This window comes from Sylvia atricapilla, chromosome 1, assembly GCF_009819655.1.
Source record: "Sylvia atricapilla isolate bSylAtr1 chromosome 1, bSylAtr1.pri, whole genome shotgun sequence".
NCBI lineage: Eukaryota > Metazoa > Chordata > Aves > Passeriformes > Sylviidae > Sylvia > Sylvia atricapilla.
Genome location: NC_089140.1, coordinates 58100650 through 58116724, shown reverse-complemented (window position 1 = coordinate 58116724; position 16075 = coordinate 58100650). Strand labels below are relative to the sequence as shown.

General features: G+C 39.8%; 1 protein-coding gene across 1 annotated transcript in view; it reads right to left on the bottom strand.

The window, feature by feature from the left end:
- Positions 1–16075, bottom strand: part of COL15A1 (collagen type XV alpha 1 chain) — a 112590-nt gene that overhangs the window by 45230 nt on the left and 51285 nt on the right. Inside the window, exons 11-16 of the mRNA XM_066323519.1 lie at positions 14608–14676; positions 12723–12848; positions 8922–8984; positions 6886–6921; positions 5636–5788; positions 1732–1800 (exon numbers count right to left, since the gene is read on the bottom strand). Of these exons, the coding sequence (XP_066179616.1) occupies positions 1732–1800; positions 5636–5788; positions 6886–6921; positions 8922–8984; positions 12723–12848; positions 14608–14676 (516 nt within the window). The remainder of the gene's footprint in view (positions 1–1731; positions 1801–5635; positions 5789–6885; positions 6922–8921; positions 8985–12722; positions 12849–14607; positions 14677–16075) is intronic.

Sequence of the window (16075 nt, the reverse complement as noted above, 5' to 3'; positions counted from 1 at the left end):
AACCCTGGAAATGAAAGCTGAGCTGTCAGAAAAAAAAATCTATTTCTATTTCAAACCACAACCACTACTTTCTGATAAAAGATTAATAGAAACCTCAACAGATACAAAGACAGCACCAATAAATTTAATTTAATTCTTAGCAGCAGTTTTGAGTTGCAGCCTCCTTGGAAGCAGATTTTCTGGTTTCATCTAAGCACCCTTGGGTGCTCTGGAGTTGTGATAAGGTGTAAATGGCTCATGATGCAGTACCAGTAACTATGTAAAAGCATTTTCATAACTACAGCAGAATTCCTATTTTTCTTATCTTTTTCTCGTCTTCCTTCTCTACTAACTAATTAAGCAGTACTAGGAAAATTTTTTTCAACTGCAACAAGGCATTTTTTGAATATTTATAGCTGAGTGACTTGGAAACAATGCCTGTTATAACACCAAATGTGAGAGTAAGGCTGTGACTAAGGCAGGTCAGAATGTACAATTTTGGTCCTGGTTGTGGACACCTTCTTGCTTCAGCTAGCAGATTCAATACTTATTTTTGTTACTGTATTTTTTGTCATATTTTTAGTATCTAGGAAAAGATGTAAGAGGGGGCAAAATTCTCTAAGCTATCAGCTACAACTTCAGTGACTCACAATTACTAGTACTTTCAACCAACATAGCAAAGAGCTGCTCAGAGTCACTCCTGCCTCCAGTGTTCAGCTGGTGCCTGATGATTCACGGAATCACAGGCACAAGATTGTACAGGCCTGTGGAGGCCATCTAATCCAATCACCCTCCTGAAGCAGAACTGTCACCAGCTTCAGATCAGGTCAGTCATGTTTCTGTCCAGGAAAGTCTCCATAACTCCAAGACCAGACCAGACTTTTGGCAACCTCCCTGAGTGAATTGCCCCAGCCTGCACCAGCCTTCTAGTGTACAGCCTTCTCCTAAGGCTTAGCCTGAACATCACAAGCTGCAAATTGTGACCGCTGTCCCTTGCTGCCCCATCTGGCACTGCAAGGAACAATTTGGCTTCATCATAATTGCAGTTGCCCTTCAGAGACTGTTAAGTAGCTACAGGATCATGCCTTTGTCTCCTTTTGTTGCCAGAGTAAACCACTGGAGCACCTTCTATTATTAAGGAGACAATAAATCCAAATGATCTGGTCGGTACTGATACAATATACTTCCATATTCCCTACTTGATGATTTAAGTGGCCCACACTAACAAAAAATCTCCTGAGACACAGCGATGGAGAAAAAAAGCATCCCTTTGTCTATGACATTGCTTCCACGCTACTGGGAACAATTTTTTAGTTTAAAAGTGGCATGTCATATTACGTACATTTGATTGTCAAACTATAACATTTCAGTTTCATGTTCATGTGTGTGATTGACCTTCATATGAGAGAAAGGAATCTATTAGGGTAAAAAAAGATACAGAGAGCTAGATAACATGAAAATCCTTATTTCACCCTTTAATATCTCAAAAATATATCACAGCAGAATAAAAATATCATTAGCTAATGAGGTATCTGAGAAATTCTATTCAGAGTCTTTGGAGGACATAATTATTTTAATGCATTCTATGGCAAGTAAATCCATCTCAGTGTAGTGACTCTCCATCTACAGCTGGCTGGGACTACATGTTTGCAAAAAGCAGAATGGAGGAAACTTCTGCTTGGAAAAAAACCCCAAAACAAACCAAACAACCCAACAACATATTATACTCCCTCCCCCAAAACACCCACTCACCTTTGGCCCCCTTGATCCAGGAATTCTTGGCTCACTTAACAGGTCGATGCTACCTGATCCTTCCATATCCTAATGGAAGAGACAAAATGCTACAGAATTTAAGAATTTTTTTTTTTTTGGTTTGTTGGGGTTTTTTTTCAACTGCTTTGTTTTCTGAAGTTCTGTAAAAACTGGAAACATACTGAACACAAATATTTTAATCCTTTCTTATTAACTTTTTTTCTGAGACAAATGGATTATGTTCTGAAAATAGGCTTTGCTCAAATGTAATAAAAATGTGTTGGTCTTCCTTAGAGAAACTCTGGTCTTTACTGTCTTGCCAAATTGACACCATTGCTCCAGCCCTTCATGCTGAAGAGCATCAAGCAGAAGTGAGATGGAATGTACTGTGTTTAAGCACACTTCTAAGCAGTATTTTTCTGTATAGCATTTACCTGCCACCCAGCTGTGGAAACACTAATGACTAGTAGGGGTTGCCAGAACTGATTTATGACAGGGAGAACTTGCAAACAGTTTGTTAAGGGTAGCAATCCCTTTCATCAATAAAGGTTCTTCCTAATTCTCACAGTGGAATATTGAACTCCTGCCTAAAATACTGCTTTCTGAAATTGAGCAGAAAAAAATAGTTCCACCATCAAATTGTAGAATTAATTATGTTGAAAGCGTTCTCAGAAAGTTGCCTGGCCCAAGTTTCTGTTAAAAGCAGCATCAACACTGAATTCCAATCAGGTTGTTTAGGTCTTGGAATTTTCCAGAGATGAAGGTTGAGTGCTCTCCAGACTAAGCAAGCTCAGTTCCCCGAGACTTTCGTGATAGGCTATCTGCTCTAGCCCACTGTCCATATCCATTGCCCTCTGCTGACTCCAGAAAGAAGTCTGTGTGTAGTGGGAGTCCTTGAGAGCAGACTATTTCCCATAGAGATTTTTTTAGTAGTTTTAAAATAAACTGCACAGAAAGCAGCAACCTCCCTCCAGCTTTTATTGCTCTATGGCATTCCAGATCCATGGTAGAAGCAGGAGCTGCCAGTTCCAAAGCAGCAAAGAAATAAAATTGCAGGCTGCCAGAATTACTTGTTTCAGGCCCAGTACCTGTCATGTTCCTATCCCTTGGCTTGTGTCTAGTCAAAACTTGTCAGACTGTGCTTCAAAACATTTGGATGAACCATGCCAGCAGGGAACTGTTCACTTGCTTTTAGCTGCAGTTTTAGTTGCAGCTGTGCTGGCTTAACTGTTTCCTTTTTCTGAAAAGGGAAAACCTCAGTCTTTCTTTGTTCCACTTCCCTACTCACAGCCATAAAGCCTTCATTTGCAACATCAGCATTTTGTGTTGAATCCCCTCAAATTCCTTTAGAAGACTAAAATGGCAGAAAATAGGTTAACTTTGGGGTGCAAGTGTTCCCTAAAATTTTAGTAAATTAAATTGGCTTGTGGGAGAATGGATGGAATACTGAATGTTAGTGCATGTGAAGGGCAGGCATGTGCCAAGAATGTCTGCAGATGGGAGAAGGAACAGGAGCAAAGGAGAATCTCCACCTCCTGGTGACAACAAGCCCTTGTGTCAGCTTACCATGTTTAGAGGACCCATACTTCTGGCCTACTTAGCTTTCTGCCAGATAGTGACTTGAAATGGCCCAGCTTAGCCCAGCTGTGATGCACTCAGGAGGTGGTGTAAGGGAAGGGGTGAAATACCAATTAGATGAACTTCAGCTACTACTGAATGACAGCTTAACACCAAAGGTGTGGAAAACATAATCTGACCTGACTCCACTGAAAAAGAGAGATCTTCTTTTGACCTTTTCTGCCAGCTCCACAAGAGTAAGAGAAGCAGAAAAATGCACAGCTAGAAACAGGTCCTTCCTTTTGCGGGCCTAAGGGGAGAGACCTTTAGTGCAACTTCACCTGATATTAAATTATTGCTATTCAGACTTTTTGCTTCTACATCAGCAATTGGTCTATCAAGCACCAAGAGAAAATCTCCTCATATTCTCTTTGGCCTGTTTAATCAAATTCTCACTGCTTAGGGTGAACCACACTGTGATTCTGGGCTCTTTCCCTTGACTGTACTGTGCCAGTCTGTTTTTCCCTTTAAGAGAGTGCTTGATGCCTGCTTGATATAACACATCCTCTGTTTTGACATCTGCATGTTTTTAATGGGTTTACCAGGTACCTTCTGCAGCTCAAACTGTTCTTTTGGCAAGCATAAGTGCCAGCAAACACCATGCCACTTGGTTTTTGCACATAGCTGATCACAAATGCTAACAAGTGCTAACAGGAGTGTTTTGCAGAAACAGCCTTACAGCAATAAACAGACTGCCAACCAAAAGGTAGTGTCACCCTAACAAACTGGCAGACCATGCCTCAACAGATGGCAGGGGTGGGCATCCAAAAGATCAGCAACAGCTAGCAAGCCTGTTTAAAGTAGTATTCCTCTCAGGGAAATGACAATCATGCCAATTTTGTTTGGACTAGAGAAAGTTCAAATTGAAGCCAGTCAAGATACTGTTGCTGCAGTTAGAGCTCAAATCCTTCTGCATTTGCATCCATAAAAGTGGGGGCTCCCAGTTTTCACCCTTTCCTGCTCATCTGCGAAGTTTCCTTCTCTGAGACTTAGGTCTATCAAAAGTGGCAAATTTTGATCCTAAGCACCTAATTTCAGGAGAACTCTTCGGTGACATAATAAGGGCATGTTGCCTTCTAGTCAAATAGTGCTGACAGGGACAAGTGGAGAAGTCTTAAATAACAGGTCCTCACAGGTCCCTGAAGATGACTGTAATTCAGACATGCCATTATTTTAGGCTAAAATTCAGACCAGGCCTGGGATGAGGATGTGACTTGCCGGTGGTCTTTAACTCATTCTGAGACAAGTAAATATTTATTCAGGGCAGACTGTGAACCAGTGTAGTGTACCAAAGACAAGGCAAAAGATTGTTTGTATACTTAGACTTCAAACTGTTCCTTGCTAACAATTCGGTGCTGGCAGTTAAGAACTTGTGAACTGTTAGAGAGAATTTTGTCCATCGAAATTCACTGACATCAGTGAGATCATTAACCAGTACTATATATAGTACAATATTCTTTAGTCAGATCTCAGAAAGCAAATTAGGTCTCTAAACAAGCATTAATGGTCATGTCTGTGACACCTCAAAGTGTCTGTAGAGTAAAGAAAGGAAAAATACAAAAGAGTTGGTGTAGAAACTCAGAGAAATGTGTAGGTAAACTGGTGCCTTAAACATCACCACTTTACTGGAGCTATTCTATATGTGGCCAGTAGTTTCAGTCAAAGATTCTTACTTCTCTGATGAGACTGCCCTGAGTTTCTGTGCAAACTTTATTATGATATAAAAAACTTTGGAAAGACTTTCCTGAGCCAAACAGCTAAATTAGAATTGAAAAGTATATAGGGAAAAAAGGAGAAAAAAAAGAGAAGACACAAATACGAGTATTGATACTGACACTTTCTTGACCTCTCTTCACAAATACCTTAGGGCAGCAGCTCTAATTCTTGAACCTGGGTCTTCTTCCCTTGCCTTTCTTTACTGCAAAGTAACGTTCTGCTCCAACAACATTACCCAAATGAGCAGTTCTCAAATGATACACAAAACTCATCTTGAGCTTGCCCAATCTCATATTTTTAAGTGATGAAGATACTATTCTCAGTAGTAGAAAAAGTAACATCTTCAATTTTATATTTTTAATAGAACATTTTTGTTCTAAGTAGAAGAGACCGTGAGGTCAGAAATGAGTGTGATTCTGCATTTACATTCCTTGGCAAATTTCAGTCTAGAAAAAAGTAACCTGTCATCAATTCAGACTTAAATACCTATGAAATATACAGATGATCACGTTGTCCTTCCTCTGGAGGAAATATATTCATTGTTACAACAAACTTCAGAAGAGCAAAATACCTCAAATCCCAAGCTGTAACTTAGTCCTGGTGGTCCAGGAGGTCCAGGGGGCCCAGGAGGCCCAGGAGGCCCAGGAGGTCCTGGTGGTCCCGTTTTTCCAGGAGACCCAATAGTGCCAGCTTCTCCTTTGGAGCCAGTGACTCCAGTATCACCCTAAAATAAGAATTCAGTTTATTGATGCACTGAATATGCATAAGTAGAGGCAAGTAAGAAGCTTTATAAGATCACTGAACGGTTTGGGTTGGAAAGCTCATCAAAGTTTCAATCCCTCTGTCATGAGCAGGGATACCTTCCACTAGACCAGGCAGCTCAAAACCATGTCTAACCTGGCCTTGAACATTTCCAGAAAAGGTCATCAACCAATCATGCTCATAGTCCTCCCCTGGACTTGTTCCAATAGGCACATGCCTTTCTTGTGCCAGGGCTCCAAGAGCTGGACACAGCTCTCCAGGTGGGCTATCATGAGGACAGAGTAGAGAGGGAGCATCACCTCTCTCCACCTGCTGGTCACGTGTATTGATTCTAGATGAGCTGGAGCTTGTTTTCCCCATAGCAGCCCTCATGGTGCTGTGCTTTGCATTTGTAGCAAGAAAGGTGGTGATAACACACCAGTGTTTTGTCTGCTGCTGAGCAGCACTGGCACACCATCAGCACTGTCTCTTTAACAATTCTCTCTTCCCCTCCTCCCATCAAGTGGGCTGAGAGTGGGCAATATCCTGGGAGAGGACACAACTAGGCTAAAACAGCTGATGCAAATTAACCAAAGGGGTATTCCATACCATATGATGTGTCAGCTCAGATATAGAAGCTAAGGAAGGGAGGAGGAACAGGGGACATTTGTCATCTTATAGTATTTGCCTTCAGAGCAACTGCTTCCTGGGACGTGGCTGAACATTACTCACTGATGGGAAGTAGAGATTAATTTTTTTTCTCTTTCTTTATACGAAGGCAAACTTTCATTTTCTTTTTGCTTTAGTAAACACTGCCTTATCTCATTCTACAAGTTCTTTCCCATCTTACCATCTCTTTCCCCAGTCTTGATTGGAAAGGGAGTGATAGAGTGGCATCCAGCCAAGGTTACTTGACTACACCACATTTCATAAAGAAGCATGCTGGCCAACTGAGAAACCAGGTTTGTCCATTTTGTTTGGTTGCACAATAATAATCTTTAAGATTTCTCAGCCGTTTTTAGTAATGTGCTGTATCACAGTGATCCTGCCATTCTATCATGATGCTGTCTTTTTTGTTACCTTTACACCAGCAGAACCAGGTAGACCTTGATCACCCTGTAAAAGAAAATGAATTCTAAGTACTTAGAATAAGACGATTAGGCAACAAAAACACATTTAGGGTATTTTTTTCATTTGAAACATCAGACCTCTCAGTTAAAAAGAAAGCAATCTGTAATTCAGGAGTTACAATAACACATTAATAGCTCTGGTCTAGTATGCTGACTGGACTCAATCTTGTATTTAAATTATTGCTGCAGATTTTAAGGGTTTGGAGCACACAGATTTAAGCATTGCAAGTCACAGTCCTCATGCTTCTGAACATAAATATCAAAATTCTTATGGGATATAACAGAACTGGAAACTGGTCCCACTGAAGTTGTCTAGGGCACCCTTCCAAACATGGGATGTGATGACTAGGAAGATTTTAAGGTTCCTCTGCAGCAATCGAGATTTTATCAATATTTGCTTTTGTACACTTTACTTGCATACTGGTCATTTCCATTTCTATTTCATGGAATAGACAGAAAGCAAATAATGCACACAAGTAATTATTTTCTAAATTGCTCTGACTCTAGTGGAATACTTTTTATGTTGGCAAGCTCCTGCCCTTACTCACTCAGTAGAAATATTTCTTGAGTAAAATCTGAAAAAAAATTATTAAGCACCAGGAGTAAAATGATAATGTTTTTTTCTAAAATCAATGGCTAAATTTCATGTCATATGTCACTCCAATGAACAGACTGAATTCGCTTTCAGTGCATCCTGTTGTTTCTTCCTGTTATCTTCTCTGGATTAATTTGGAATAATGTACAAAGGTTTCCAGAAAAAAATAGTAAAAATTGAAAAACACTCTTACTTGTATTGAAGAGGTGAAGCTGCATAGTGCTTCAATTCTAATTGAACCTTTATCAAATATACATGATGCAGCAAACAGACTCAGTAAGGCAAAATATTGCACTGCTTTTCTTTTGAGGATTATGATTTTTTTTAAAAAGTAATTCCTTTTTAATTGCTTATTTTTTCTCCATCAATCTCCTCCTATAGTATGAGATTCAATTTACTTCAGCTAGACTTGTTTCTCTTCTTTGGCTCACTCATGTAAAACACACACCACTGGATACAATGGACATGGGTTTCAGGTGCCTGCTTTGTAGCATACATACTGCACTTTCTGGCTGGCTGCTGGTTCCCATATGTGTGCTGCACTTTGACCAGCCTCAGGCTTTTGATATCACAACTCAGAACCTTCAGTCTCCAGAGACAAAAATAAATCAATGTTCTGGCTATTTAAGACTTGCCTTTTCATTTCCCCTACAGTGTGTGAGCTTACAGTGTACACTTGGGAATTTACTTTCAAGTTCTTGTGTGTAAGATGTCTTGCTGAAGCTCACTAGAGGATGGAATTGTCCTGTAGTCTTTGTCTTTGTTTTCTTCACATCCTTCTTGAAGTGGGGTGTTAAAAAGTGGCGCTTAAATGATGTTTTGATTAGCAATAGATTATATTAATTTCCCTATATCAAGTCTGTTTTGCTTGTGACAGTAATTGCTGAGTGATCTTTCTGTCCTTATCTTGACCCATCAGCTTTTCATTGGTGGGCACCTGGTGTCCAGCCAGTGTAGGCCATGACTTTGTCTCTTGCTTGCCAATTTAAATGGTTTGTGCTCCTTCAGACTCTTCTCCCCTGTCATACAATGTGCTGTCACCCTGTGCCAGGCTGGGCTAAATGAAGTTCTCTCTTTCCCCCTGGAGACTCACCTGTCTGAGCATGGTCACGACTGGCTTTTGAGTGGCAAATCACAATGGAGTAACTACTACATACTGCATATCAAATATTGCATGCTACAGAAAATGAGACAGTATCCAGTAGAAAACTCTGCATTTCTGAATATGCCTTTTGAGATGTGTTCTAATAAGTCATTAATATCTGGATTCCATTAAAAAATTCTGAAACCAGATGCTATTGTGTTGCAGGGTCAACTGCTTATGATTTTCACAGCCTAGAATTGACAAAGATTTTCCACTGAAGTAGAAGCAAGACAGACATTTAACGCACCTTTTCTCCTTTCCATCCTGGTGGGCCAACAGCTCCATCACAGCCAGGAGGACCTTGAGGGCCCTGTAGATGACAGTAAATCTAAAGCAGATGCCACTTGAGAGCTCGATTTCTAGAACATGTGTTTAAATATTAGGAACCAACTGGTGATGTAGCATTATGAAAGACCAATGTATAGCACCTCCAACCACTAAGTTTTAACACTTCTATTTCTTGTCTTCCGAGAGTTTGGCTTTGTATCAAACTAGTATTTAAATATATTTTAATAGAAAGCTGTAGACAATAATCATAGAATAATAAGCAAAAATAAACCCCAATATATTGTAAATATAACCTTAGCATAAGAGATTATGGTGCTACCCAAGTAGGTTTTGACAACACTGTAAAAGACATGATGGGGTTGAAGTCCCCAGGCACCTCAGTTACCCACACTTTTGGCAATGTCAGTGCTAGATGAGCCCAGCTGAGAAAACCTTGGTATTGACAGTATCTGTGGCCAGGTTTCCTGTGGGGTAGAATCACTAAAAGCAGTTGTGATATGGAGGGAATGGTGTCAAACAAGAGACTTGTGCGTTGTCACTGCAAACAGAAAAGCCAGTAGGTTGACAGAGGTCTTGATTCATAAAACCCCAGTGTCCTCACGTGGGAACAATGAGGCTGGGTCTAAGCTCCCCATGTGGGGCAGCGCTTGGCTTATTCAGACTCTCTGTGCCAGGTGTCCCTGGGTAGCTGAGCCTGGAGGTGCATTCCTACACTTTCAGGAGCAGTACTCCTGAAGGGTCGTTCTGTGGAAGAAAAGGCCCCGCCACTTCGCTTTGGTTGTTCACAACGTTCATGACATCTCATTGTAATTTTGCCTTGAAAAATGTATATTAAGTTCTCCACCCAATTTCTGGTGTTGTATCTGTGACTTGTTGTATCCTTCATGCATTTGATTGAGAGGCAGGCTGAGAAACACTGGCCTCGTAGGGTCAACCAATAGATCAGGACAGCTACCGAAGTCCAGCCCAGAAGGTAAGGTAAGGTAACAGGCATATTGCACAGCCTACATTTTTAAAACTGGGCTCTGAAAGCCTTTAACTACATTTACAAGGGTGTATTGTGGCCTCTGGAGATCTTTAATAATATTTTTTAATTCATCTATTTTGGGGAAGTATATAAATGTCTAGCAAACGAGATAGAAAACATTGTTTCCCTCTGATGTTTTCAGAATTATCACGAAGCCTCATTTTTCTAGCTCTCTTCCCAACACCCCCCCCCCCCCCCCCCCCCCCAGTTTGCTTTTTGGATGCACTACAAGTCATAGAGTAACAAATGGTTTTTGAATATTGAGAATAATCAGAAATATTTTCAGTACGTTTCAAACACTTTCATATTGTACTTTGGCATGATTACATAGACAGAAGAGAATAAGAAAAGAGGTTGAGATAAAAAAAACCCAAACTGTTCTAAAGTTTACTGATTACTTCCACTGAACTGCTTAGCAGTTTTAGGCTTCATGGTGCCAAAATTTCTAATTTCCTTTAGAGCTTTGAAATAGTCTCTCTTATGCAGCTAGCCCGCAAACACTGGGACATTTGTTATTCTCATCAGGGTATATTAATGCATTTATGAGCTACCTCAAACAAAAAATTATGATAGAAATACCCCTATACAATGCTATGAGTCAATTTTATTTCATGTAGCATTTAGAAAAAGTATTTCATCAGATCATTACCATATGAGATGCACTGAGAAGCAATTTGTGCAGGACTATTTCTCATTACAAAATGCAGCCTTTACTCAAACATTTCCAAGACATATTTGCCAAGAGAAGAGGTGCTACATCACAAACTCCTTGATCTAGCAAGGACTTAAACCTGTCCCCAACTTCAGGGGATTCTCTGGTCTTCTGGAATTAGAATTCACAGCTGTAAATCCTTTGTAACACAAACATGTTAATGTGGTGCTTAAAGAGGATTCCCAACCAAAAAAATTCTTCTAGGAATTGATCTCACTTCATTTGTCCAGAGTGGGCAAATGTGTACAAAACTTTGGAAAGCAGGATAACAGTTTCTTAGGTCATCTGAAATTGTGGGAATGCATGAGTCTGTATTCTTAGTAGCTGGAGTTTTCTTTCAGCAGCCTGCAGATTTCCCCCGGACTGATTCTTTCTGAGAATGTTCTTTAGTAGTTTTATTAACATTTAACTTCTATTTTTTAAACTAATATGTTTCCCAGGAACTACCCTGAAACAATATTTTCTGTTGTGTCAGAAAATTGGCTGTCTATAAGTAGTTCATGTTACTGGCTGTGAAATCCCAAACTACACAAGAGGAAATACACTCATCTTTAAAATAAAAGATTAATCAATACTTATTTCTCCATTTTCTTTTAACTCTTTTCTACATTATTCTTTTATGGGAAATTTCAGTACCATATCCTAGATAATTTGAATTACTTTATATTCTAAAGATATAGAACCAGCCACTATCAGGAAAGCTGAAGGTACATTTTGAATTGCAAAGAAGCTATTATAGAGAACCTTCTAATCTAACACTGCACTCTATCAAATGCAATAAATAAAACATTAGAGTAACTATCTTTTCTATAAGACTTTCCTTAATTATATTTGTAATCTTCAATACAATTTGATCTGTCTTGGATTCAGGAAAGAAAAAGTTGGGTGTTGAGCAATTAGATGAAATCTCTTCAGCATTTCTGACTTTTTTATTTTATACTGCCATCCATATTATGATCAGTAGATGCAGAGAATAATGGATTTCCTTGGCTTCCCATGCACTCGACTCTTTAATCCCATATTAATGACTTTCAGGTGCCTAACTTCTTTCTGCACAAAAGACGCTGCTTTCCACCTGGATGGCCAAACACTTTCAAGATTTTGTATCAACTCCCGACTTGGTTATCCTCAAAAAAAGCCCCTCCAAGACAGCTGAGATATGGTGAGATCTCCTTTTCAACACCTGTCACCCATACTCTTCCTTGATATATGCCAATGACACCTTGTCAAGAACTGAAATGGTGACGCCCTTTGAGGGTCATGTGATGCACAGGACAAGTCTTGTCCTGAGAACAGCTGCTGCTGGAAGATAGTTGATAGGGAATAAGAGAACCAAATTAGTAAATATATGGAATCGGAGATTATTCTGAATTGGAAAGGATCACTGAGTTCACTTAGATGAACGGCCTGCACAGAGATCAGGCCCACAACCTTGGCTTTATTTAGTATCATGCTCCAACCAGCTGAGCTAATCTCATAGTTCCAGAGAATATTCTCAGAGCTCTTCAGTGCTAAAAAAAATGATTTTCTTCACTGAAGAAAACTTTACTGAGGAATTATTTGCAAGTCAGACTTTAGCGATATTTTTTACAGTAGAATTATATTTCACGTGTCCAGAGGAATAAGTGTTTCTACCTAGCTGAAAAAAAGGACGGAAGAGGAAAGAGGAAAATTCAGTTTATTCTACAAACTCTCTGAAGCTTATATAAGTGATTTAGCAAACTTCATTTTCCTGAAACTACCACAGGAAAACTGATACTTAGTCTTATCAGTGTTGGTAAAAGCATTCTTAATTTTTATTTATTCTGATCCAGATTCACCAGTGTCTGTCTTTCAAATGCACATTACTGCTTTAGTTAACAAGACTTTTTTTTTTTTAACAAATTTGCTAAGATTCAAGCTCAAGCTCTTAAATTAAAAATATTCTGCAATTTTATTAAGAATTTTACAGACTGTATGTCTTAGAACTTAGTGTTGCAGGACAGAAACAACATCAATGTTTGTTCACAAAAGGTACTCACTTCAGGGCCTGGTTCCCCAGAAGCTCCATCTTCTCCTGGTGACCGAGAAAGTCCTACACCTGAATCAGGTGCTGGCTTTCCTGGAAGACCAGGCAGCCCTGGAGGACCTGGTGGCCCTGGAAGACCCTGTATAAATCAGCAGGACTGTTAGAAATTATCCTGGCCAGGTTCATTTCTATATACAGGGAACCGGATAAAGCTCACATATACTGCTCAGGCTTATAAAACTCAGCTGGGGTTTCTACCCCACTTCTGCTTCACCAAGAGCCAATTTTTGTTACACCCTTACATGGGGTCACACTGAACTCCCTCAGCGATGCTCTCTGAACTGTGCCACTTCATAGCATGCATTGGCCATCAGGACGTTGAGAACCAAAATATTTCATGTCAGTTCCCTGTAACCCAGTACAGATCTCAAACATATCCCAAGGATCGACCTAATGGTAAGAGACCTAACCATAATGAAACCAAGGGATCATTGTACAGAGGGAAGTAGTTGTTTTTTTCTCCTCTCCAATTTCATAGGGTTTCTCCATGTTACTGCTGGAGCACTGAGAATCTCTGCTCATGGTCAAGACCCGCTTAAATCTGGCCTCTGCTCTAAATATCTATCCTGCATGGACATGAGCAGAGGTATTTAAATTGAATAAATTGAATGAAATGAGTGAAATGTTATTTTAGGAGAAACAGTACATTTGCAAATATGCTCTCTCATGTCCAAGTCCATCCGTGTTACTGGCTAAATTAGTAGGCGGAGATGGGAAAGCTTGAAGTTTTGGGCCATGGCAGTCTAGGTCAGAAAATCTTTAATTCTGACTTAGGGCCGTGTACAAGGTTCTGTCTGGAACAGGGCCATGGATTTTCAGTACAGTAAACAGAGCCTTCTGCAGGGCACTCACCTGTCTTATTACCTACAAAGGGCATCGAGGCTCCTATATTAGGCAAGGTAGCTAACTTTCAGCATGTGGCAATTGACTACTGAAGGGCTTTGAGAATAAGGTATTAAGCACTTTGGAGGAAAAAGAAAGAAACAGGAGTCTTGGGGCAGAAACCAGTGTGAAAGAATGAAAAATATTGCTAATTGTGTTGCAAAGCAGAGGCCTCCAGTGTGCTATATCATTCTGTAGTTCATAGGAATCATAATAAACTGCAGTGTTACTGATGTTCAGTTCACCAGAAAGCTGCACCATAAAGTACTTCATACAGACACACTTATTTTTTTAGAATAAGTACTCCAAGTTGAAAAAAACCAAAGGCGAGGGTCATATAGCACCTTCCACTGACTAAAAGGGGCTTACAAGAGAGCAGGAGAGGGGCTGTTTACAAGAGTATGTAGTAACAGGATAAGGGGCAATGGCTTCAGTCTGACAGAGTAGGTTTACATTAGATATTAAGAGGAAATTCTTTACTGTGAGGTTGATCAGGCACTAGAACAGGTTTCCCAGAGAAGCTGTGGATTCTGCACCCCTGGAAGTGCTCAAGTCCAGGTTGGATGGGGCTCTGAGCAACCTGGTCTAGTGGAAAGTTTCCCTGCCCATGGCAGGGGGGCTGGAACAAGGTGAGATTTAAGGTCTTTTTTATGATTCTATGAATATATGATTCCCATTCCTCTGCTACTTACTGTCTTCTCACAGTCAGATTAAAAGCATATTCTCTTTTTAAAAAGTCCTCTTGCCATTATTTCTTTTTTAGCCGCCTTCTGCCTCATGCTTCTTCCCCACTCACAAGCACTTAGACCTTTCTGACCTTGAAATGAAATCCTACAAATCCTTTCTGGATGCTGTAAATTAAGCACGTATAAAACTTGCATTATGAAATTGATATTCTGCAACCTGCATCAGTAAAATAAAGCTCCTTATTATGAGAAATATCAATAGATACTTACTCTTAAAATCTCAGTCTCTCTGATGCTCTCAATATCTCCAGAAGCTGATTCTTCAGTTTCCAGTCTATTCTGAAATCAGGAAAAATCCATTTTAAATTATTGCTTCTGAAGATGGCAAATGCAAATATCACTTGACATTTACTGGAAATACAGCTTTCAATATCCTTACAAGAGTCTGTCACCAATAAAATAAATTAGAATTCAGCAAAAACATTTCACTTATGTTTCTGTTGTTTCACACCATCTTCTTTTGTAATCATTGGGCAGTGTATTTACCTGAAGGTGCTCCATGAGCATGGTGATAATTATCCTGCAGGCCATGTGACTGTTTAAGTCAACTGAAGTTATGTCCCAGACAAAATTTAACTTCAGAGAGGTTTCTGTCAACATTAAGAATATCCTAAAATGCAGATCTTACAATTAACCCTAGTTTCCTACAATGTGCCCCTCATTAAAAAAGCCAAATTCTGAGATTCTTACAACTTAAAACTGGAATCAAAAGGATGACTTCTATAAAGAGAAATCAGTATCCATGAATTTTCTAAAGCATTCTGTTGAAAAAACACCTTAGTGTTTAGTCTTTGGTGAGTTTCATAGCTGTGTACATTTTGCAGACTACAAAGGAAAACAGAGAGAAGCACTACCTGAATAAGTTATCATAGTACCAAAGCTGATGTTTCAAGTACTTGGGAGTTAAGGATGCATTCACTGGCTGCACTGAGACTTCTCCCACTTCAGTACAGAATAAAAGGCCTTGAAACTTGCTGTCACAGAGAACAAGAATGTAATGATGGTGCAGGACTTGGTGCTCCCTGCTGCATTTATACAAGTGGTCTTTGACTAGGTAAAACTGTTGGCCTGGAGCACCTTGTCCTAGGGATCTGGAGCTGCCTTGCTGGTCTCTGGAAGTCAGCATCAGTGCAGGCTCAACAGTGCAGCAGAACACTGTTAATCTGTTTTTATGCCCCAGAAATATATTGCCATAATTTAGCAGACCCAGAATCAGGGGAGCATATAATCCATTTTGGCCAGTGGAATATGTTTCAAACTATTCTGTTAAATAGTCACAATGCCCAGTGTGACAGATGGTTTTGTTTAAAAGTCCACCCCAGGATTGGCACTGGTGTCCATGGTGAACTCTGTCTAAGCGTAAAATCAGCTCTCACACCATGTACTGAATCAGGCCAGATTCCCTCTTTAGCTGTGTGCACATGTATCCTCACAGACATAGGGGAAAAGTCCAAGTACAGCAGTAAGATGGATCTGAAACTTATTCTCCAACATTGCCTGAGCACTGAGCATTTAAAGTACAAACACTGTCATCATGCTGGTATGTGTTCTAGTATTTAATGACATAACTGACTGTCAAACCATTTCTCTGTTCAATAGCAGGAAGAAATTAATAATTTAGGTTTAGAACCCCTTTTTGTGGAAATTCTTGTTTCATGTTCTCCCATATCATGTTGCT